Here is a 24,122-nt window from a genome sequence, read left to right on the forward strand (position 1 = left end):
AATCTCAATCTTTTGGTTTTAATTTCAAGATGATCCAATGAATATTGACTTTGTAATTCAAATTTTAATTTAGTAACTTATTATGAGAATAGTTTTTCAAATATGATCAATCTTTTTTTTTTTTTATTTAAAAAACCATGAAATAAACATATTGCACTTTACGTAAAGTTTTCATTTGTAAGTAAAACAAGCTTAATCTTTTTTCTTTGGTTTAAAGATGATCCAATGAATATTGTATGTTCTACAAGTAATCTATGGCAAACTTATACAGATAATAGTAACTTTAATATCAAAAAATTGATAAATACTTATAAAACTAGTCTAAAATAAATAAACATACACATAATTCATGTAAAATAAAAATGTTTATTAATTTCAGTATTTTTTCTCTTTACTCCTTCAACTAAATTTCGCTATATTTAACATGATTTTTATCAAAATTAGAACTTGACTTCGGTTTTTGCTTAAAAGTGTATATCTTTAACGATAATAAAACAATATTTTTTATTCATATATCATATGTTCAATGTATATAAATTATAAATATATATTTAACTAACGTCATTCACATAATATTAAACCGAGCATTAATAATATGGTACCTTCTACAATACTTTACAACACAATTTTTAAACTCATCAAGTTATTCAATCTAGTAAAATTAGGAAATAAATAATAATAATAATAAATTTCAATCATATATTAAAAATTTCTTGGCTTTGAGAGTGCTTTCAGACGATACTTTCAAGCAACTCGAGGGGATGGGACACGCAAATTCGGTTGCGCGACACACACTCCATGTCTGTGTCTCGTGTGTACTTGTATATTTTTAAGTTATAACAATGTTATCTTTATCGCAAGATTCATTTTAAGCACAAGTAGTCGGTGACAAAGTGTCTCACCTGAAAGTGCTCTCAAAGTCAAGAAATTTTTAATATGTGATTAAAAAACCTAATTAAAAACATAATAATTGTTTATAAAAAAAAAAATGTACTTAAAAATATAGAAATAATATATTATTAAATGTATTTATTTTATATTGCTATAGTATAGGTATTTTATTTGTTGCAATAAATTTAATTTTTATTATTATTCAAGTGTTCCATACTCAGTAATACACACAGAATATTTTCTTAAAGAAGAGTTTAATTTATAATATTATTTGCCCTCTTATTACCAAATAAATTTTTTGCATTGACGATTCATACCGTATGTTAACTTTGTAAATTATAAGGTTGATTACAGTTTTTCATATTACAAAAACCTCTTGACAGATAATAGCTGAGATAAATTTTTAAAATATCAAACTAGTTTAGAAAATCCAGTGTAATTAAGATTTAGGTAGGATAATTTTTTAAATTTAAATGTTTGTTGATTTTGCTATTTAAAATTTCAAAGAATTGTACAGTTATGCAGTGATTATGATTGTCGGCACTCTGCAGTGGTACTTGCTGTAAAAATGTATAATTTTGATTATCTAATACTCACTTAAAATGAAAACTTATACTTAAACATTAGTTTCCAGAAGTTAATGGATATAAGTATAATGTAAATTTGGATTTTGGATGTATAATTTTAATAAATGTTTTAATCAACAAGATTTAAAAATCTGGTTAAATTAGACATCATGGTTTTAGATCAAAATAAAAATACTTTCAAGAATTTACTGTTTAAATAACATAGATTTTGATATAAAAAACTTTATACACAGCTTACTATGTAACCCTATAGCATCTATATATACAGTACAAATATTTTATATACTATTGATAATTTAAGAAAGTTATAGTAATTAAATGAAAAATATATCAAAACTTGTAAAATTAACATTAAAATTAACAATCAGCAATTACAGAGTCTAACTATATTGTATTAAGAAGCCTAAAATACTATTTAAGGTCTATAATACTGAAAAAAGAATAACTTATTTAAATGATTTTACTTTTCCATACATCTGATGGCATAAATTAAATTAAAATAATTGCTCAAGAATTTGTTTCAAAAACACAAGAACAAATATCTAAATGAGTGTTACTATAATCATCTTTAATATTTTATTCAGTTTACCTAATTAACACCAAAGCTTCACTATGATCATTTGAGAAATAATAATAGAAAACAGAATACCTAGTCTACAAATTGAAAGGTTGCATTGATAGTGGTTCCTATTAAAAATGCTGTTTTTGACCAAGTGTGTATACAGTTACAGTCAAAACATAAAATCATCATAGTTTTAATTCAAAATTTCTATGAAAAACATTATTTAAATCATTTTAACTATTAGTTAATATTACTTTTTAGTTCAAAATACTCAATTTATTATATATAAATAAATATATATATATAAATAAATTTACCCAATTTTTATTTCAGAAATTATAGTAGGATTTAATAATGATGTCATTAAATTACTATTGCTCGTTAACCTTTACCTCCTAAAAAAAAAATCACAACATTCATATTAATTATTTTTGAGACAAATCACAATAAATTGTTATTGAATATACTGCTATTGTATATACCAGAGAAACAGCTGACTTGAAAATTATATCATTATACAATTTTTCACCTATAGAACCTATAGTTTACCTTTGAATAAGAATGTACCAGAATAATTAACTTGACATAGGTACTCTAATTGCATAGGATTGCAATGCAAATAACAGTTGAATTTCTAGTGCCATTTCTAACATCTATTGATTGTTTTAAGTTATATTGCATCAAGTAAAATTACAAATGTGCTTTCATTCAACCTAGAAAAGAAAAAATAATAAGATAAAAGAAATGTCAAATCCATGAATTAACAGATAAAATATGAGACCATTGTCCTATTTTAAAATTATAATCATAATGTTCAGACAGCTAGAAACGATATCATGATCATGATGTATTCTAGAACTGAGTAGATTTATTCAAAATGTTTAAATATATCCCACACTGACGGTGTACTCGCTGACATTTTAAATTATTTATTAAGGTTTAACGTTGAATAAAGACAGTAGAGGAAAATTAAAACAACACGATAGAATCGTCGGATATCGCGAAACGGTAATATAAGCATTATTTATTGTAAATCATCATCAGAAGATATCAACCGAGTAAAACTTAGAGAAACACTTTTTATTATTAACTAAACCAAAATCATTCCTTGTTCTACAACATCATATCAGACATCACCTAATGAACCAAAATACAAAAAAAAATAATAAAAAAAAATAATGCATCGATAGATGATAAAGATTCTTTGTACGACTGATAATAATATTATGTTTATCTTTATTCAGTTACCAAGTTGTGGGTTCTGTGACTATCAGCTGCTGTTTGTGGTATCCAAACAATATTATTATTATTATTATTATTTTGACTACGTCCGTGATATAAGGAACGAATGTATTATAATGTATTACGCATATGCTGCATATACTGTACAGTGTATTGTGTATGCTACTACAACCGCGAGTAGCAACGGCGCATCTACCTTCATTTTGTAACTTTTATATACAGTCGCTACTCGCTAGCATCGGTCGCGGTCACGACTCACTAATACACATTACATTCGATCGTTCGACTTAAGTGAGTCTGTGAGCGTAACGTACACCGCGTCCAACAGCACTACGTATTTTGCGTTTCCGCCATTTAATAACACTTTTTTTTACCGACTGTTGTGTATACAAGTAGTACCCTGATACTATTTCTTTTACTTTAAATTTTCAACTGTTTTATTGCTTAAATCGTGAAGTTTTCGCCGTTTTCTCAGAATCTGAATTGTTTATTAGTCATTCTGTATTGATGATCCTCAGTACCGTGACGTCGTTCTGTTGTGCTTCTTTTGAAATTTTACACGTAAGTACGCTATACTACTACATACCTAACTGGTGTTTAGTTTTGATGAAATTAAATAAAAACATACGATTGCTTACTGTTATCATTCATTTAATAATGTATGCTTTGATTAAACCGTTTATATTTTCAGATAATTTAATGGTTTTATTGTGCAACAGTGTGAATGATTGGATTGCATAGAGAATTTAAAGCCAAAAAAATCACTGTTAAGATTGATAATATGAAACGCAGAAGTTATGGTGATTCTCCTCCTATGTCACGTAAAAAACGTCATAGCAGTATTAACAGGTATGATGGTAGTTCTGACGAGCGAGGATCGCCCGAACGTGTTCGCCGTAGAGTTCGATCACCGCCTAGTCCTAGAGTATCTAGGTATTTGGAACGGGATGAATTCAGCCGTTCCAGGGATTTGGAACGCTCACATCCCACATATAAAGTGTTGTCAGTGAGTGCTTTACATCCCAAAGCAAGTGATGAACAAGTTAAAGAAATATTGTATCGAGAATACCGCAAATTTGGTGAATTTTCTATTAAGATATCACATGAACTAGATGAGAGAGTGGCATATGTGTGTTTTAGAAGCTCAGAAGATGCTAGAGATGCCAAACACAGTAAGCCTAGGATAAGTTTGTTTGATAAAATAGCTTTAGTTGCACCTGTTTATGAAAGTCGTAGTTCTAGAGATCACTATGAATCAAGAGCTAGACGCTCTCGATCCCGAAATTTTTCCCCAGAGTTTGAACGATACTATCATAGGTCTCCTATGCCTCCAGAACTTCATAGGATACATCCAGCTGATAGGTTTTATGAAAGGTTACCATATGGTGCTCTTCCCCCCTTGCTGCCACCACGAGACTTCCGAGAAATAGGTTTGCCACCATTACATCCTCATGAACTTATGATACCTAGAGGACCGTTATTACACCATGTCGCTCCTATTCATCCTCATTTAGGCCCAATTCATCCTTTGTATGGACCACCGAGACATTTTATACCACCATTTAGACCACATCCTCATCCACATTTGATGCATGACAAAAAAGATAAATTTCCAAACTATTTGCACCACATTCCTCCAGAAGACGACCCGTTAGCCACACGTACACTGTTTGCTGGTAATTTAGAAGTTTCTATTTCGGATGAAGAACTTCGTCGTATATTTGGTAGATATGGAGTTGTTGAAGACATTGATGTTAAAAGACCATTACCGGGTACAGGCAATGCATATGCATTTGTTCGTTATCAAAATTTAGATATGGCTCATAGAGCAAAAGTTGAATTATCTGGCCAATATTTAGGAAAATTTCAATGTAAAATTGGCTATGGAAAATCTACACCAACACAACGTATATGGGTTGGTGGTTTGGGTCCTTGGACATCATTGGCTCAGCTAGAACAAGAATTTGATAGATTTGGTGTTATTAAAAAAATTGATTATGTTAAAGGTGATATTTGTGCCTATATACAGTTTGAAAGCATTGATGCTGCAACTGCAGCTGTCAAAGAAATGAGAGGAGTGGCTTTAGGAGGCTCTGAACACAAATTAAGAACAGATTTTGCTGATGGAGGTGTCTGTGTCAGCCCTACATTAACTTATTCATCAAAGTCTAAGTCATCTCATGATGATGTTGCAGCATCTGCAGGAGATTTGCGAGAATTAACAAGACAAGATGAATATCCTTATGGTTGGCCAGATGGTGAGTATCCTTACAGTTCCAGAAGTTATCGTAAAAGTCGTGCAGAATATGGTGAAGAAAGCAAAGAATTTGGAAATTATGAGAATGGTCGATCATTTAAGCAGCATTCTGTTTCTGATATTGGTTCTCCTCGATCACCACTTCACCAATCGATTGACAGTGATTTAGAATCTGAAGAAGGAACAATACAATCTGCAGGTCCTTTGGCATCTGTTCGTACACTGGGGGATTTGGCTCGTAAATGCACTGATATATGGCAAGGCAGTCTTGTATTAAAAAGCTCACAATTCCCAGCTAAATGCCATTTAATTTCTGGTGATACAAATATTATTGATATGATGATGAGAGATGAAGATGGTAAATCAACATTACGTATAACTCAACGATTGCGTTTAGATGAACCAAAGTTGGAAGATGTGTCTAAACGCATAATAACTGCTGATATGCATGCTATATTTTTGGCCATGCCTTGCTCTACTAACTCCATTTCCAACGATGACGCATTGGTACAAATTAGACCATTACGTAATTTAGTATCCTATTTAAAACAAAAAGAGGCTGCTGGGGTTATATCATTAATTAGTAAAGATCCTGAACCAGCTGGTGTATTGTATGCATTTCCTCCTTGTGACTATTCCGCCAAATTATTGAAACAAAGTGCAAAAAATTTAAGCAATGAAACATTAAAAGATGATCATTTAGTTGTGGTAGTAGTTAGTGGGGGCGTTTCATAAGAAAATATTATTTTTTTTAAATTTGATTTTAAAGTAGGTACATTAACCCTATATAAGGGAGAAACATGTATGCATTATTTCTGTCTTAAAAATGTATAACATAACAAGTTGTACATTCTGAATAATCAATTTAACTCTTATGTTTAATATTAAAATGAATTGACCTATTAACAAATTTTAAAGTAAAAATATTATCTTTGTGAATCCACTTTTAAAATGCTCATAACTCAATTTAAGTTAAAGCCTATGAGATTCATTAAATAGTATTCTTTATTTCAAATTTTATAAATCACAATTCAACTTAAATGTAAAACACATCAGAGTTAAATGGATTGTTAATTTATAAAAATTTGCTATTGTGCGTTAGTAAAGCAGAGACCGCATGGTAGTATCCACTTAATATTTACTGGTTGTATACATATTTTTTTTATATCCATGTCATTTAATAATTAGATAATATTAGTAATTATAAGTTATGATAATACTAAAATACATTTTAGATTAAATATTTTTTATTGAATCCAAATTGATTTTTGATGCTACAATATTTAAGTTTTAAATTTGAGCGCAAAAGTCCATAACAAAACAAGTTATTGTGGTTTATTTCAATTGTGTAAAAGTTTTTATATGTGCTTAAAATTTAATTAAAAATTTCAGTTTAATGTATTTGTTTATTAATTCAAGTTACACACACACAGTTTAATTACATATAAAACATGTGGAGTGCATAATATAATTTATACAGATTGTGCTGCAATGTCTAGTTCATAGAACACTATTCTAAGTTTATTAATGTGTACTAAAGTGATTCAATATTTTTACATTTAAAATAATGCATTATTCTATTATTTATAAGTGTTAATATGTATACCGTTCTTACATTTTAATTAAACTGTTTCACTTATATTTTTGAAAATACAGTGTAAACTATCAAGCAATCAAGTTAACTTGGGTTGTTCAGTAATCTTTTTTGAAGTGTTGTAACTATTTAAGAAAAAATAATTAATTTTATTATTTACTAACTTGTAACTAATCATGTGCGTCATATTAGTATTATAATAAAGTGCAATTCGCGATTTAACTGTTGTTATTTTTAAAAATGATCTTAATTCATTACATATAAATCATGTATGATATAGTAATAATGTTTTTTCTAGTTAAAATAATTATACAATTACTTTTTTTAAAAAAATTGTATAAATAGCATTTAACATGGAAGTTTAGTAAATGCTGTGTCGGGTATCTACAATTGTTGGTGTTGTGTTCAGTGTTTACAGATTTTGGTGTTTTGTTTTCTTATAAAAATATACGTAAGTAATAATTTATACTGGTTTGATTCAAATGGTGATTATTGAGATTGACAAATTTTAAGTATAAAAATAACATATTTTTTTAAATTTGGAAAATATTTTTAATTTCTAGAATTAAAATTTTAAGCGCTATTAATCGGTTTTTTTAAATTTGTGTTTGATGGCTAAAATCTTTAATTTATCGTGTATACATAATTTTAATTTTCATTAACACTTCAAATTTGCATCAATTATATTATTTTAATTTAATTATTCATTTTTTATAATTAAGTGCTTAAAATTTTCACATACTATTAGTTTTATTATCCTCCCCCCCCCTCAAAAAAAAAAAAAATATAATAATTTATTTAATAGAAATCCATCTAAATTTTCCTAAACTTATGTTCTCTATTAGAAAGAACAACTAATTAATTTAATTATTAGTCATCAAACTAAATAACTCAATATGTAATACTAGTATATTTATTTATATTATTGTAATCAATTAAAAAACAAACAATTTTAACTTATAAAGTATACATTTAATTGCACATCCCCTATAAGCATTACTTTGTAAATACAATGTTAAGTTCTACCTTAACATTAAATTAAAATTGAAGTTGTTCAGTTGAGAATAATATTATTAAAATAAGATGTATAACTGTGTAAGTATTAATCAGAAAAATAATTTAGTACACAGAATGTATGTTTAATAATTTTTAGAAAGTAATTGCATAATTAATAAATTAATATTTTACATTAGAATAATAAACTAATTAATAATATATTTTTTAAAAATGATAATATTTAGCTTAGTACAAATATTTATTTTCACTATTAAAGAATTATGTCCTTTAGTATAATTAAGAGTAAAAAGATTAATTATATGCTTAATAAACAAATTAAGTAATATTACGTTTTTTTTAAAGGTTTGATTTTGTGATATGTTTTTTGATACAACTATTAGTTATTTATTTTAATTTTATTATTACAGTAGGATGAAAACACTTTTTTTTCAATTCTTGAATTTTAAATAATTATAAAATTCTAATTTACTTTTATAAAATATAAAAATTATTAATTTATTTTATAAGCATTTTAAAATATTTTACAATGGACGTTTAAATAAATTGAAGATTACAATTAATATATTTAACATCCTTTAAAATACTTAAAAATAAAGGTAGGCAAGTAAGTACCACTCTGCTTTACATTAGGTGTCAAGTGGGTCACTATTACGAGCATGTTAATTTTAAATTAAATGATATATCATTATATTACATGAGAAACAATTCTAAGCAGAACCTATCTGTTGACCTATATCATTAATAAAAACGTTGTAATATGTTTTTTGATACAGCTATTATTTATTTATTTTACTTTTAGTATAACAGTAGGACGAAAATACTTTTTCCTAAAATATTGCATTAATTATATCATATAAATATTAATATGTATTAATTATTATAAAAATATATATTTATACCATATTTATTTATTTATTTTATACAGAATGGACTGGAGAGCCCTATTTATATTAAACATTGAATACAAAAATAGTCAGATTGCATGAAATAAATACAAATATAGTTTTTTTTTTTTAATTAATACATAATACACACAAAAACTATAAAAATACAATAAGTGTGATGGGTTCTTATTAGCATTATCCATCATTCTAAGAATAGGTTGATTATCCGCATAGTTTGTGGTACACCTAGGCACAAAAATAGAGTATGTATGGTAGGCATTAAATGTAGGAACTTTAAAATTAATCTGGGAAAGAATCTCACGAGCATCAATAAAGCCATCTATATCAACTTAAGTAATTCAAAATTTAAAAATATCTTTCTGTTAATACCGTAAAATATTAAAATAAGTTTATAATATAAATAAATAATAATATACATAATAGTTATTAGTTCTCAATAATAATGTTTTTAAATTACAACAAAATAATTATTGTAGTTATTTATCTTTAAATAAGTCCTTTCTTCTACATTTGAAATTAAAATGTTATAAAAAATTATTAGATTGATATATTTACTAGCTATCCTTGTGCACTTTTTTATCCATACAAAATGTATTTTTGTTAAATTTGGTTCCCAAATGTTAATATTTAGCCTAACACGTGTCATTAAATAATATTTCTGACATATCAAAAGTACATAGCTGTTTTGCCAAGTATTGCTTATGTTAACAGCAGCATTTTTTTAAAATTGTTTTTCTTTTCTTTTCATTCTAGACCAAAAACTAATAACTCATTAAGTTTTAATAATGTGAAGTATGAACCAAAAACAAAAAACAATTTTTTTGTGCTATTATATTACATCAACTATTCACTAAAATACTAATTTCTAATAACTAATAATTCATAGCACAGATGGAATATAAATATGTTTATGTGTATATTTTGGTATACATTTATCAAAATGTGATTACTAACTAAACATTAAATTAATATGATTCAACTATACATATTATATGGAATTAATAATTGAATAAAATATTTTATCACAGAATAACAATGAAAATTTGTTTTTATCAATTACTATATTTATATGTATTAAATGATAGGAGCATATATGATAAAAGCATTTTTAATTTACATTGATTCAATTAAAATTTAATATTAACTCACAAGTTTATGAGATGCTATTTATTTAATATTATATTAACACAATGATAATTGTATTAAATAATTATGGCTTGTATTATATCTTAATAAGGTAAAAAAAATATAAAAATACTTTATTTTTTTCTTAGATGTATGAACTACTCTATTAGATGACTGAAAAATATACAAATAATATATATTAAGTTTTAAAGTTAAGTAAGTAAGTTACTATTAGATAAACATCTCTTATATTATTAGAAGTATCGTCATTCTCATATTTTGTCAATAAACATGCATATTTATTGACTATAGGTCAAATTTTACAATGTATAAAGGCTATCATCACTATCAAACTCCATTTAAATTTTCATCGACAAAATCACTAATCACTGACCTAAGAAAATTATTAAATAGTTTTATTTAGTAAAATGTATAAATCTACTCTCAGGATCTCCACAATTTTTACATTAGTAATTCAGAGTAATATAGAGCTTGTCATGTTCTTAAGTAATTATTTGGTTAATTCAAATTATTGAACTGATTGAATACCTATCTGTTTACCGAGCTTCTGAGTATTGTAACAAGACAGTTTCAAGAAGATTCATTTGCAATTATTTGATTAATAATTCAAGTCTTAAAATGAGTCAGTTTTGATAAGCATGTTTTTTATTTATAAGATAATTTATTAATCGTTGATATTTATAAAATTTATTAGTTAAATACAATTGTGTAGGTAGTAAAATGTAAAATTTGTATTATAAAAATTAAAATGTGTATAATTTACTAAAAAACTGAATGACAATATTTTTGAAGCCTGAAACCATTTCAAATCAATAGTGCAGGTTTTTATTTTTAATGACTAAAGATGTCAAGGTTTTTGTCAAACTATTCCTCTCATACATAATGCATAGTATGAACAAGTTCATATAAATCTTAATATGTATATATATGAGTATAAATCAGAATTTATTTCATATGTTAAAATTAAAACATCTATATTTATGACAATTTCCAAGAATACTCGATTGTAGTTTTAAATTAGATTATTTTTTTTAACTGAAGATTTTTCTGGAATTAAAATTTTTTCTTGAAATTAAAAGTTTCATTAATTTATAGAACATGGTTTTTGATATCTCTTAAACTGATCTGAGTAGACTTTTTTTTTATACTTCACACATGAGAAGTGGAGTTGATGCTTTTTAAAATATCATTCATAATACAGTATGTCAAATGATGTAAATAATGTTCATACTAACATGAGTTCAATCATCTTGAAAACTATCTAAACAACATGTATAATACATATAGTTTTTTAGTTTGATTATTTTGTTTAGTTTCTACTTTAGCTTCAGCTTTTTGTAGTGAGTATCTGAAAGAGAAATCAATCTACAATAATAATTGAAAATACTATATTATACTAGATCACAGAAACAATTAACTAGTAACTACCATACAAAAAATAATTTAAAATCAAAAGTAAACCAACAGAGGGTAAATACTAAGTAGCTATTATCTCTACTCATTTTGTTATCACTTACCAAGGTACACATACAATGTATGTATGTCATACTCATACATACTGTCCATAACAACAAACAAATAATTAATTGGCTACCTTATAGTATGAACTATAAAGTTTATCCATTTTCCAGTTTTATTTTGTGTTGGAATTGGAAAAGAAGCAATTTTTACCCTAATAAGAAAATATTTTGTTCATAAACAGGATTAACTGGCCAAAACTCTAACCATATCATAACAAGTTTAAATTGATATTAATCATCAAAAACTATGAATTTTGTCATCGTGGGTGAAATACATTATTTATCTTTTATCTTACGGTGTCTGGTTACTGCTCGCTTAGATCTACAATTGTTAATATAGAGATAAATAGTATAATTAGTAAGTGACCTATATTCTGTAACCAATATAAAGTACAAAAACAGTTAATAATTATGTCACCTGTCTCCGTGACCTATGTGAAACAAAGTAAATATAAATTAGAAATGGAAATTGAAACATGAAAGTACCATATTGATAATTGAATTTAAAAAAAATCAAAAGTTTTATGTACTAAATAATAAATGGCATGAAAAAGATCTCCCATAGTCCTATTCGAACCACCTTTCCCATGCTAAATATCTAATTTAAATCTACGTCCTAGCATCAATAATACATATATTTAAGCTAATCAATTAAGTATCAACCATTATTATTTACCTACTTTCAATAATTTATACAAGGAAGGATAAATAAAAATTTATCTAAAGGAGCATTTGAGACGGATTGAGAACAATGGCAGATTTCCTAACCGGCAAAGCAGGCAGCTGCCTAAGACAGCAAAATTTAGGAATGGAAAATTTTGTATTAACTGCCTACATCATTCATATAAAAAATAAGAAATTTCTTATTTTATATCTACAAAAAATAATTTATTATAATTTAACTATAATAAATTCATAAAAATTATTCACAAGTCCTATGTGCATTGTAATAAACAGTTTTTAATAAAAAAAAAAAAACAAGTATGACAATAATCTATTTAGCCAATAAAATCAAGATACTGGATGTCAACCATATTGGGTATAATATTTAGGAATGAATTCATGTAAAAATTTAGTTTGACAAACCTAAAGGTATTGCTGCTATTATGAACTGTTTTGTTTGAAATAGTAAGGCTAAAAAATCATTTACTAATCAAAAAGTAAGATATCAATATCTAAAATTAAAATGATTAATTAAGAATAGTTAATTAAAATAGTTATCATAATATTTATTTTATATTCCTATTATAAAAAAATATTTTAATGTATTAATTAATTTTCTAAATAATAGTTTTAATTTTATTTTATTTATAACAATTTATAAAAAATATTATTAGATTTCGTTAAAATTTAGTGTCTGTAGCCATAAAAAAAGTTAAATATTCTAACCAAAGAGTATGAAGCCCTACCAGAGCTCTTTCTCTTAACTACATTTAAAAATTTGGTACATTTTATATAATATACTAACAATATTAAATTAAAAATACACTTATCACAGATGAATTGATATTAATATTCATATTTAAAAATTCTATAGTAAATTTTATTTTTATTATTTGTTTTAGTATATCAATTTTAATCACAATAACACTTGAAAATACAAATAAATTAAAATTTTATGTTTTACTTAAAATTAATATCTAAAATTTTCCAAAGTAGAATTTGAACTAATGTTAACCATCACAACTTATTGGCCACATAAAAAGTGATAAAATAAAAAAACATTTTAATCAAATTGGCTTAAATGATTGATTTTTAATCTCTGTAAATATTGATAATATCTTCTAGGAATTTCTTAGCTACACAATTACCACATAAAATACAAAAATATTGAAATGCAGATGCCAAATGTAAAATAAATAATATTTCCTAAACATACATTTGAGTAAGCCAATTAAGGCTGAATAATAAAATAATTAAATACTCTTGAATATATTATGATTCATATTTATATAATAATGAATTAAACTGTTATGGTAAGTTAAATACCCTATTAATACAATTCTATTATTAATCAAATAATTATTATTTTTTTAATAAGTACGAAGTAAAACCTAGTATTATGATCAATGAAGTTTTTGAAATTTAATCTTAAAAACAATTAGTATGTTTTAATTAAATTGTAGCTGAGATTTGCAACATAAATATCGATGAAAAAAAATGCAGTTTGATTTGTTGATATTTTTATAATATAATATAGAATTATCAAGTATTTTACAATCAAACGGTGGGAATTTTTACTAAAATGATTGTTTTATTCACATCACTTGTGTTTGTTTAGTATACAATATTATTTTTTATATTTTTGTTACAAAACGGTATCATCATCAATTACTAAATTTAATTATACATTAAAAAAATTATTTTTGACATATACAGTAGGTACCAAATTATTTAAAAATATATCTGAGTTATAAACCAAATTAATATCAACTAAATTCAGTTAAATAAAAATATTTAATATACTTTTTTAAGCAATTATAACTGATATAAAAAAATTCTGCTTTACACAATTTAATATTATTATTACATATAAAACTGAATATCTAATTAAATTATTAGTTTCGCCCATGAAAAGTACAATACAATTAATTATTAAGTGTAATGTGATTTAGTGAGACTCTTGATTTTATTATTAAGTGAAAAAAATCGTAGTAGCTAGTTAGAATAAGAATAACTTTGGCAATTTTCTTAAATAGTCTTAATAATTTGATTGTATACTTTGATAAAAAAAAATAAAAAAATAAATAATAATAAAAATTAAAATCCTGATCAGAGCATTAGTTTGTAGAAATGGAATATCTAGTATATTTGATTGAATAACAAATTTTAAAAGGAAACTATTTATAAATTGAACTGCTTCAGTTTTATGTCAAATTAATTGAATGTTGATCAAACAAATAATAAAAATATAAGGTTGGTTAATGTAAAAAAAAACCTGAGGTATACGATGAAAAAATTCAACGACATAGAAATCAAAATATCATGTGATAAAGATTAGACAACTTTAAAAAAAATTAAAACATGGTTAGCGAAAACGTATAAAAAACCAGTTAATTCGATTATTATTGAATAAAAAATGATACAAATATGTACTAGTAAAAACAAAAAACTAAAATACATATTTTAGTATATTAAATCAATGGACATTAAATAACTTTTTGTGTTTTTGTAATTACTTTCTAATAATAATGAGCTTAACGTTCTTACAATAGTTTTATTTCAATCATAAAATTATTATGGGTTTCACCTTATAATTTTAAGCACACAATCAAAAAGTATCCATACATTTTAAAATAAATAAAAATAATATAACTAATAGTTCCATTTATATAGTTAATTTAAATTTTTCATATTTATGAAAATTAACCTTGATTGAGTCTCAATAATATATTTACTAAATGAGCTAATACAAAAGTATGAGAGTAAAGGAATTATGTTTAAAAAACATTCCTTTTTACAAACTATGAAAAAATAACTAATATCTATAAAATTAAAAACTAAAATAAATTAAAAAAAAAAAAAAAACCATTATTGTATTACTTTTAAAAATAAATGGCGACTAAACAGTTTCAAATAGTCAGTTCGTATTTATTGTGTTTGTGTAAATTGCTGCTGACTGATCGGTGTATGATGGCATGTACTTCTCCAGTCTATAGCATGATCAGTTGTTTTATAGAACCGAGTTGACATCTTATTATATATTGGCAATAACTCATTAGCTTCATTTGATAAAGCCTAAAAAAATAAAATTAACAGTAGTAGAACAGAAGATCTGGTAATATAAATTTTGAGCAAAATACTGTTGGATTACTATAGCAATTCAAATTAAATTAATTTAATTTCCAAATAATAATGAAGATAACAATTTAATAACTAACCATAATACCTCAACTTGAGTAAAAATAAAATACTAAGCTTATTCTTTAATCATACATAACACAGAAATGATAAGTGATAATCCTATGTCTATAAAAATATTTACAGCATTTAAAATTAGTTAATATTGTAAGATGTAGGTTTTCTACTTGGTACTATTCATTTTGTTTGAACTTCAGGTATTTCCAAAGAATGTTGCATATGATTTGTAAGCCTATTTTATTATAAAATGTTTATTTCAACAGATAATTAAAAATTAGTGTACTCATGACCCATCAAATGTCATAGCTAATTCATTTTTTTTAATTAAACTGTCCTTTTTTCTATTTTTATATAGATTATACGTACCATTTTATAACATACAAACTTTTTATAAATTACTTGAAAAATGCATACTACTGTAATTTTTAAAAATAAATAAGTTCACCCAAGAATTTAATTTATGTACCATTAACATTTTGAATTTAATGTATTTAAGTATATGTATATAAATATTTTTATTCATATATTTATATGAATAGTTTTAATCGATAAGATTCTACAATTATTTGAATCCTATATTGTAATAGAAACCTTTAACTATGATTTAATATAATTTAATAATGAAATTTATCATCATAAATTATCTCTTACTTTCAAGTAAATAATGGCTTCTGTACCAAATCCATCACAAGATAACACAACTAAATCTCCATGCAAATATCTAGCGTAAAGTCTAGATATAGGAAGTCCATAACCATACCCTAAAATATTAAATACAATCATATTAAAAATCTGCACACTTATTTTATATTCTAGTAACATTTGTTTAAAAATACTTTCCTGCTAATGGCACTGTATGTGCATCTGATTTTGAAGGTTGTGGTGCAGTTGAATACATGTAGTGAAACATACGTTCGCTCAAACTCCTTGGAATGCCACCACCTTGGTCAGACACCTGCCAAGAACATAAAATATTCTTAGTATCCATTTGTACATATTTTTAATATATACTTATTTTATTATCAAGGTTTTATGACTTTTACATTGTAATTATTGTAAGTTTTTAATGCTAACTTAATATACAAATATTTAATTTTCTATACTTATGCTAATAATTACAAACTATTAAGTATAATATACGAGTAGAATAAAAAAAATATAATAATGAGAAACTGTTTACCATTAATATTAAACAAAAATAATATTAATTACAATGTTCAGTATTATTTTAGACAACATCAACATAATATGATGAATAACAATAAATATAAACCATTGATATACCAAAATAAAATACTCAAAGTTACAATAGTAACAATAATGTAGATATAACATAATTTTTAAACTTACTTTAACACAGACGTCTTCTTTTCCTTTTACGATTGTTACTTGTAATGGTGGCAAAATATCAGTCTTATGATGCTCAACAATAGCTCTCATTGAATTTTTGAATAATTCGAATAGAATATGATACAAATGTGATGGCACATAAACAATTTTTATTGGCTCATCATCAGCATCTATAAAATTAAATACAATTAAATTATCTGGTAGCATCAATTTTATACAGGTTTATATTTACCAATACTTTTACAAATTTCTAATTCGGGTGAGGTCAAATAATATTGGTCACACAAAAATCTAGCATTCTCATATGCATCTTTTACAACACTTATCACATCACAACATGGATCAATACATCCAATATGTTGATGGTGGTTATTGCTGTTTATATGGTCACCAAATAGTAATGCTTAAAAACAAAAATAAATAAAAAAAATATTTAAAAAAAGAAAAGATTTTTAATATCTTTTTTTAAACTTACTATGCTGGTTAATAAGCATACGAATACCAATTCGAGACATATAAAAACGGTCAAGAAAATATTGAATACTGTTTTCAGTATGCAAATCGATTTCATGTGAATCTTTTAGTTCCATGACCCCTTGTGCCATTGTTTGGACAACATCTGAATGGCGATTACGAATTTTTACTAATATTTTACAAAATCTAAAATATTATGAAAAAAAAAAAAAATTATTAATTTTATAATAAACAATAAACATTAAAGTATTAAGTATACTAAATATTTTAAATTAAATTTCTAGTAGATAAAAAACAAAACATTTTTTCTCTTTTAAATGTAGTTTTATAATTATTAAAATTTATAAATCAATAAATAAATTAATATTTTAAATTTAGAAGATATTTCTTTGAAAAAATAATTTATACATTTATTGATCAAAATATAATGTTAAGTTAAAGCCAAATTATACATTGATAAATAAAGTATGCTTATATATTTAAAATAAAATTATGTTCTAAAAAATGAAGAAAAAAACGAATTAAGTGTACAAAAGTTACAAGCATTACTTATTTGATTAACTAGTATATTTGTTTAATTTGGCTTTAATTGTTTTATAATAACTACTGAAAATGCTGTGTATTTATATAAAATTTTAATAATGTATTTTTTAGGGTTAAATTTATACTAACTTATCTAAAGTTTGTGCTGTACATCCATCATCAACTTCAAATTCAATCATTTCATTGAAAGATTGTGTGTACCAGTTATTCACTAAATTTACAGATGGCATTTTCAATAGATTATCTGGTAGCAAGTGAATTTCTTTCATGATGTTTGCCAAACGAACCGGAAGTTCTTTTTTTAAAAATTGATATGATTTTTGTTCATTTGCCTTTAAACCTAAATTAATAAATAACAAAAATAAGATTAAATTTTAGCATAATTTTTTGTTGGTATTATTCAAAAAAACAATAACTAAATTACTATTGCAATGATTTAATCTTAAATAAATCAATACTTATAATTAGAGGTTGGAATAATATTCTTTTGTATATTTTTTTTAAGTCTATGCAGTCAAATTTTGGTTTGGAATCTATAAAAATTATGAATCATATAATTTAATGGCAAAAGTTTTTCTTGCATATTTCAGAATATTTTAAGATAAAAGAATATTTCGTATAAAAAAGAATATTAGAGAATATATCGAATAATTTTATAGAATTTGGATATTTTGTGTTGTAGGAACGAAAATTATTAATAATATTAAATAAGTTTTTAGTCTGTTATTATTGAGATAACTATAAATGGAATAACAATAAGGAATGAGTTAATAAAATGTTAAGTTAACATTTTTTTTAAAGCAAAATTATAAGGTATCTACCTAAATTGTTTGTTTAAATAAATAAAAAAAAATATTTCAGTTAACATATAGAATTATATCATAATTAATGACATTTATATATAAATTAGATTGTATTTTTTTTAAATATAAAAGCATATTTTGAATTTAAGAGAATTTATATGCATATTTTTTGTATATTTAACTATAGTTTTTAAAGAATATTAAAAGAATATTATCAATTTTTTAGGGGAATATTACAATCTTATTTTAGCTATTTTAAGAGAATATTATTCCGACCTCTACCTATAATAGTTATTAAAAAACAATCAACAATTATTAACCTCTTTTTTAAAATTGTTTTAATATTTTGATGGGGAAAATATAAAAAGTATATTTGTAATAATAATTCTAATTGTTAGAATAAAAAGTTTTTTTTTAATATGGCTTATTGTTTTTGTTGCCCTTTGACATTCATTTGATAAATATAACATAATAACATGCACTTATAACATAATTAATTAATTATAAACATTTATTTAAAATTATTAATAATGTATATTTAAATGATATAATTATTATTGTAAAAATTCTAATTTTGTTTTAATTAGAAATTATACATAAATAAAAAAAAAAAAAAAAAATTCTAACTATTTATTAAAAAATAATATACATTTAGTACAACTTTCATATTATATTATTTTTAAAAATTTTAGATACCAGTGTAGTTCTTGTATTCGAAAAGTACAATTTTTATAATTAAAACTAAGTTTGAATGTGAATATGTATGCTCTATATCATTCTGAGTATCTCCGTGATTAATCAATAAATATAGATTATGTTCCAAAATTTTAATTAAATGGCAAAGTACTAGAACATTTCCATACAAGTGATTAAGCCGTTTACTGTTTTAAGAACAGGCACAGTACCAATTATCTGTAGATAAATTAATTTTTATTGAAAAATCTACTTATGATAAAAATATGCCTTTAAAACAAGATTCGTATTTTGCTCACAAAATTATTATTTTTAAGAAATCAATATAAAAAACTAAGCTTTCATTTTACTTTTTTTTTCAATAGAACAAATAATATATATATATATATATATACAATTAGTAATAAATATTACTTTATATGATAGGTAATATAAAACTAATCGGTTTAATAGAGGGGTCTTACTGACACTACTTCACAAAAAATTAAACTATAAATTTCTTATTGAAATCTATGAATTTTTGAGAAAAAATTTTGAAACATGCCACTCAATCAAAGTTTTTATACTTATTGTTAAAATCCATATTTATAATATAAAATAAAATGATTTGTCATAAAGATACTAAGGGTGATATTAATAAAACTTTTGGAACAAACTGCTTTCATTAAGCATTTATAACATATTTATAATTTTAATGTAATATTTAAGACACTGGTTTAATGTGCGATTTACAAATGACTCACTATTGAACTACTGTCATTAAAATATACAATCTATCAACATTTTAAACCTCTATTTGAATTTTGATTAATACTTCTTCAATGTATAATACAATATTTTTTTTGTTTTTAATTGCCCAATATTTTTTTTTTTTATATATAAAATGTACACACATAATTATGTCATGCATGAACATGCATTAATGTTCAACAATTTTAGTCATAATAATAAAAGAATTAAAAATAACAAAATTACTTAAAAAAATAGTTGTATTTAATCTCAACAATAATTGTAGTCAAACTTATGTAAATTTGCATTTGAAAATTGCTTAGAAAACTAATATATTTTGAGCTTAAAAACATTTCAAATAAATGTAATAACAATTATTTACCTACTATTAAATCATATTTTATGAAAATAATTATGTATTATACAGATAATCTGTATCTAAAATTTATATGATTTATAAAATCGATTAAAAAAAAACTTTTAATAAAATGTAAATCACATAATTTAGTGAAATTATTTCATCTCTGTGCATAAAATCTTATGTATTTAGCATACATCCAATTATGCTATAAATAAAATAGTATTAACTTTCAAGGTCAATCATGAAATGCATTACAGTAAACCTTCAAATTACTATAATTACAATATATTTATAAGTAGAATACCTTGTACAAACTATAATAATAAAACAATCCTTGAAAGTAATGATTTATATAAAATTTGTATTAATTTTATATAGGCTTACCTATACAGAATATTAACATTAAAAAATGAAAATTTGTGCAACAATAATAGATTATGGATGTATCCACAATGAAGATTATTGTGACAAATGTTACTAATTTTATGTTATCAATAGTCATGCGTGTAATATAATTATTAATAATTGTGAAAGCAATGAAAGAAAATACTAATATTGGCTTAATATTGTAAATAACTAACCAAAGTCAATGAACTGTTTGATGGATAATGATGATGGATTGAACTGCGAGTAGAAATCAACCATTTTCTCCAGATTTTTGGCCAGTCTATAGTTGAACAGCCTCATTTTGGGTGAACTTTTTAGGTCAGCAAAATGTGACTGTTATATGAACACTCTGGTATCTGAACAGTGCAATGACTGTGAATTATTTTTCAAGATGAAAAAAAAAACAAACAAATCAATTAAAATTAATAACGTAGGTTCATCGGCTACAAAAATAACTGATTAAAATAAAAAAACAAAAAGGATTAAACTTAATCGAACAACAAGCACCAAGTTACAGGTAGCGAATAAAATTAATTATTTATCAACAAAAATGATATCAGCATTAATTATTGATGTATTTACTATTTATTATAGTAAATATATATATACGCGTGTGTATTGTATACTATGAATATATGTATTATATAATTTGTTAATATAATAATATTTATGGTAGGAAGATAAGAGATAAGTGGATAAGAATTATGATCGAAAGCGGCAAGCGAGGACAAAAAAGTTATCGTTAGTGGCGCCATCTAACGACAACTTATAAAGCCATTTAACTACAACTAGGGCAAAGTCGATTGTTTTCAATGTTTTCACTCGACAATGTATAATGTGAGCTTAAAAATGACAACCGTAAATCCTAACATTTAATGATAAAATATTAAATGCTGATAATAAAAAAAAAAAAAAAAAAAAAAAAATAGGAAAAATGATCTCGTTATGTTTTTTAACATAGCGGCTGTTTACTAATTAACTAAGGTTTAGTGCATTAGTGAGCAAATTTAGTGTCATAAAAATTTATCTGATAATATAAATTATTTCGAATTGCATTTAACGACTTAAATTCATAATAAAACCGTTAATTATTATCAATATAGACTAGGGCCTAAAATTTTCTATTTTTCATACTATTCACTTTTAATTAAACGTTTATAATAAGTGATGTAAAGTGAATAGTAATGATATAGAAAAAAAACATTATTATTTGCTACACATTTTTGAATTTCGCAGTACACATTTCATTTTTTGTATTACACAAAGTGTCGTAGTATACACAATTTTAGGGCCAGATATAGGCAGTCTGTAAAGCACCAGCGTATAATATATATGAATAACAATACAAAAATCAAAATATTTTTTTTTCGTAAATAAAATATTATAGTTTGTTACATAGTCACAGATTATAATATATTATTTTAAAGTATCTACTGCAGCATCAGGCACACGTATATAGTTTTTATTATTTCGACATTGTTAATTTTACATTGCTGTTTAGGCGATATAGAATATTACAAAACACCAGTTTCTGATGAATGACTAACGAACGTATTGAAGAAAGGTTTCATTAAACATATTTTTAGAATACAATTAATAAGTTTTGGAAATGTATTACAAGAAAAAATTTAATTATTATTAATTTTAATTCGGTACCTATATAATCAGTTTTGGAAATGGACTACTTAATTATGCAATAATAAATAAAACAATATTAAGCGTAATTAATAAATAAAAACACTTCTTGACTATTAATTACTTTTTGAATGCATTTAAATATATTATTGATAGATAGTAGTCAAGACGAACGAGACGATTGTTAATTTTTATATTTTTCAAATATATTTTAAAACCACTTTAAAAATGGGTCGGCTTAATATATAATAAAATTGTGACCACTTAAAATCGAAATATTGACGAACACCGACAAAATATATTAACGTGGATCGAATTCTTCTCTTTCATATCATTAATGATGTTTTACCATAATTAGTTTAATATTTTCCGTGACAGAAACATGTCGGACGTCGGTATATGACAAAATATCTCTCTCTCTCTCTCTCTCTCTATCTTACTGTTGTTTTCTAGTTTCTCTTTCACTCACCCTCTTTCTCTGTATACTCATCGCGTACTTATAGATATAACTATATAGGCATATAACTGAAAGTAATAGATAGGTACCATTCATACCGTGTCATGAACTGTAGTCTTGTAAACTGTCAATTATTTGAACACAGTTTTTGTATTATATATTTTGTAGTAGTATGTTAAAACACGTTAAAAACGTCATTTGATGTACTAGCATATAGTTATTATATTATGTATATATATATATATATATAAGTACGAAACGGTTTGAAATAATAATTAGGTGAAAATCATACAACGACATGCTACGAGTTGAGACTAAAAAAGTAACCTTATTATTAGTATTATATAGATGTTTTGTAAAATACTTAAAAACATTATTATTTAAGAAATATGCGGAAAATGTTTCAAATTAAAAACCTATTTGACTGTGCACTATACTCTGTGAAAGTCATAAGCAATTTTGAAAATTAAATCGACTAATTGTATTGAAATAAAATATGTTACTCACCGATCACGACGTGACGACCGACGTGTACTGCTTAATGTTAATCGACGGCGTTGTATGCGAAAAAGATAAATCACTCTTAATTATATATTTTAGATCAGTGATAATATTATTACAAATTTATATTATTAGTTATAGTAACTGCCAAACTGCCATTCACGATCACGAAAAATCCATAAATTATAAACGCGGATCGATGTATGCAGATCGATATACGCGGATCGATATAATTTTGATAATATGATAGATTTAAAATAATAAATGATTTCTTGAAACTAAAACTGTATCAGAAAACGTAAATAATAAACAGTAAACTATTAAATGTTACATATAATAATAATAATAATAATAATAATATAAACTTGCTAGGCTTCGATGGTGTAAAATTCAATTATACATAATATTATTGTTATATTATGTGCATTGTGCAAGTCACTCGACACACTATGTCTCGCGTACGATATGCGTTTAATATTTATTTTTTTACCACGGTAATGGTATCCGGCGTAACCATCCGACCTTTTGAGGCGGTAAGCAGGTAGTGGTGGCGGTAAGCAGGCAGTGGTGGCGACGACGTAAATGTATACAAAAGAGGGACGGACAT

At 24.5% G+C, this 24,122-nt stretch overlaps 1 protein-coding gene and 1 pseudogene across 1 annotated transcript; one reads left to right on the plus strand and one right to left on the minus strand.

Annotated features, from left to right (window-relative positions):
• The first annotated feature begins 3,401 nt into the window (after nucleotides 1-3,401).
• Nucleotides 3,402-6,433, plus strand: LOC112599476 (annotated as a pseudogene).
• Nucleotides 6,434-15,057: 8,624 nt separating this feature from the next.
• Nucleotides 15,058-23,827, minus strand: LOC112599464 (pyruvate dehydrogenase (acetyl-transferring) kinase, mitochondrial). Its single transcript, XM_025346380.1, has 9 exons — nucleotides 23,522-23,827; nucleotides 21,117-21,294; nucleotides 18,079-18,289; nucleotides 17,408-17,592; nucleotides 17,165-17,335; nucleotides 16,933-17,102; nucleotides 16,423-16,537; nucleotides 16,234-16,343; nucleotides 15,058-15,459 (listed from the first exon to the last, which is right to left on the minus strand). Exons 2-9 carry the CDS (start codon nucleotides 21,220-21,222, stop codon nucleotides 15,313-15,315), a joined length of 1,215 nt encoding a protein of 404 aa, XP_025202165.1. The 5' UTR covers nucleotides 21,223-21,294; nucleotides 23,522-23,827; the 3' UTR covers nucleotides 15,058-15,312.
• Between the last annotated feature and the right edge of the window lie 295 nt (nucleotides 23,828-24,122).

Source organism: Melanaphis sacchari, unplaced genomic scaffold, assembly GCF_002803265.2.
Source record: "Melanaphis sacchari strain LSU unplaced genomic scaffold, SCAv2.0 Contig51_pilon_pilon, whole genome shotgun sequence".
Classification (NCBI taxonomy): domain Eukaryota; kingdom Metazoa; phylum Arthropoda; class Insecta; order Hemiptera; family Aphididae; genus Melanaphis; species Melanaphis sacchari.

Excerpts from the sequence above, each read along its gene's own strand:
- LOC112599464 (XM_025346380.1), bottom strand. The coding sequence starts at position 21,222 with ATGAGGCTGTTCAACTATAGACTGGCCAAAAATCTGGAGAAAATGGTT. Across the intron at positions 16,538-16,932 it reads AAGAAGACGTCTGTGTTAAA|GTGTCTGACCAAGGTGGTGG; the intron begins GTAAGTTTAAAA and ends TGTTCTTGGCAG. Across the intron at positions 16,344-16,422 it reads ACATACAGTGCCATTAGCAG|GGTATGGTTATGGACTTCCT; the intron begins GAAAGTATTTTT and ends TTAATATTTTAG.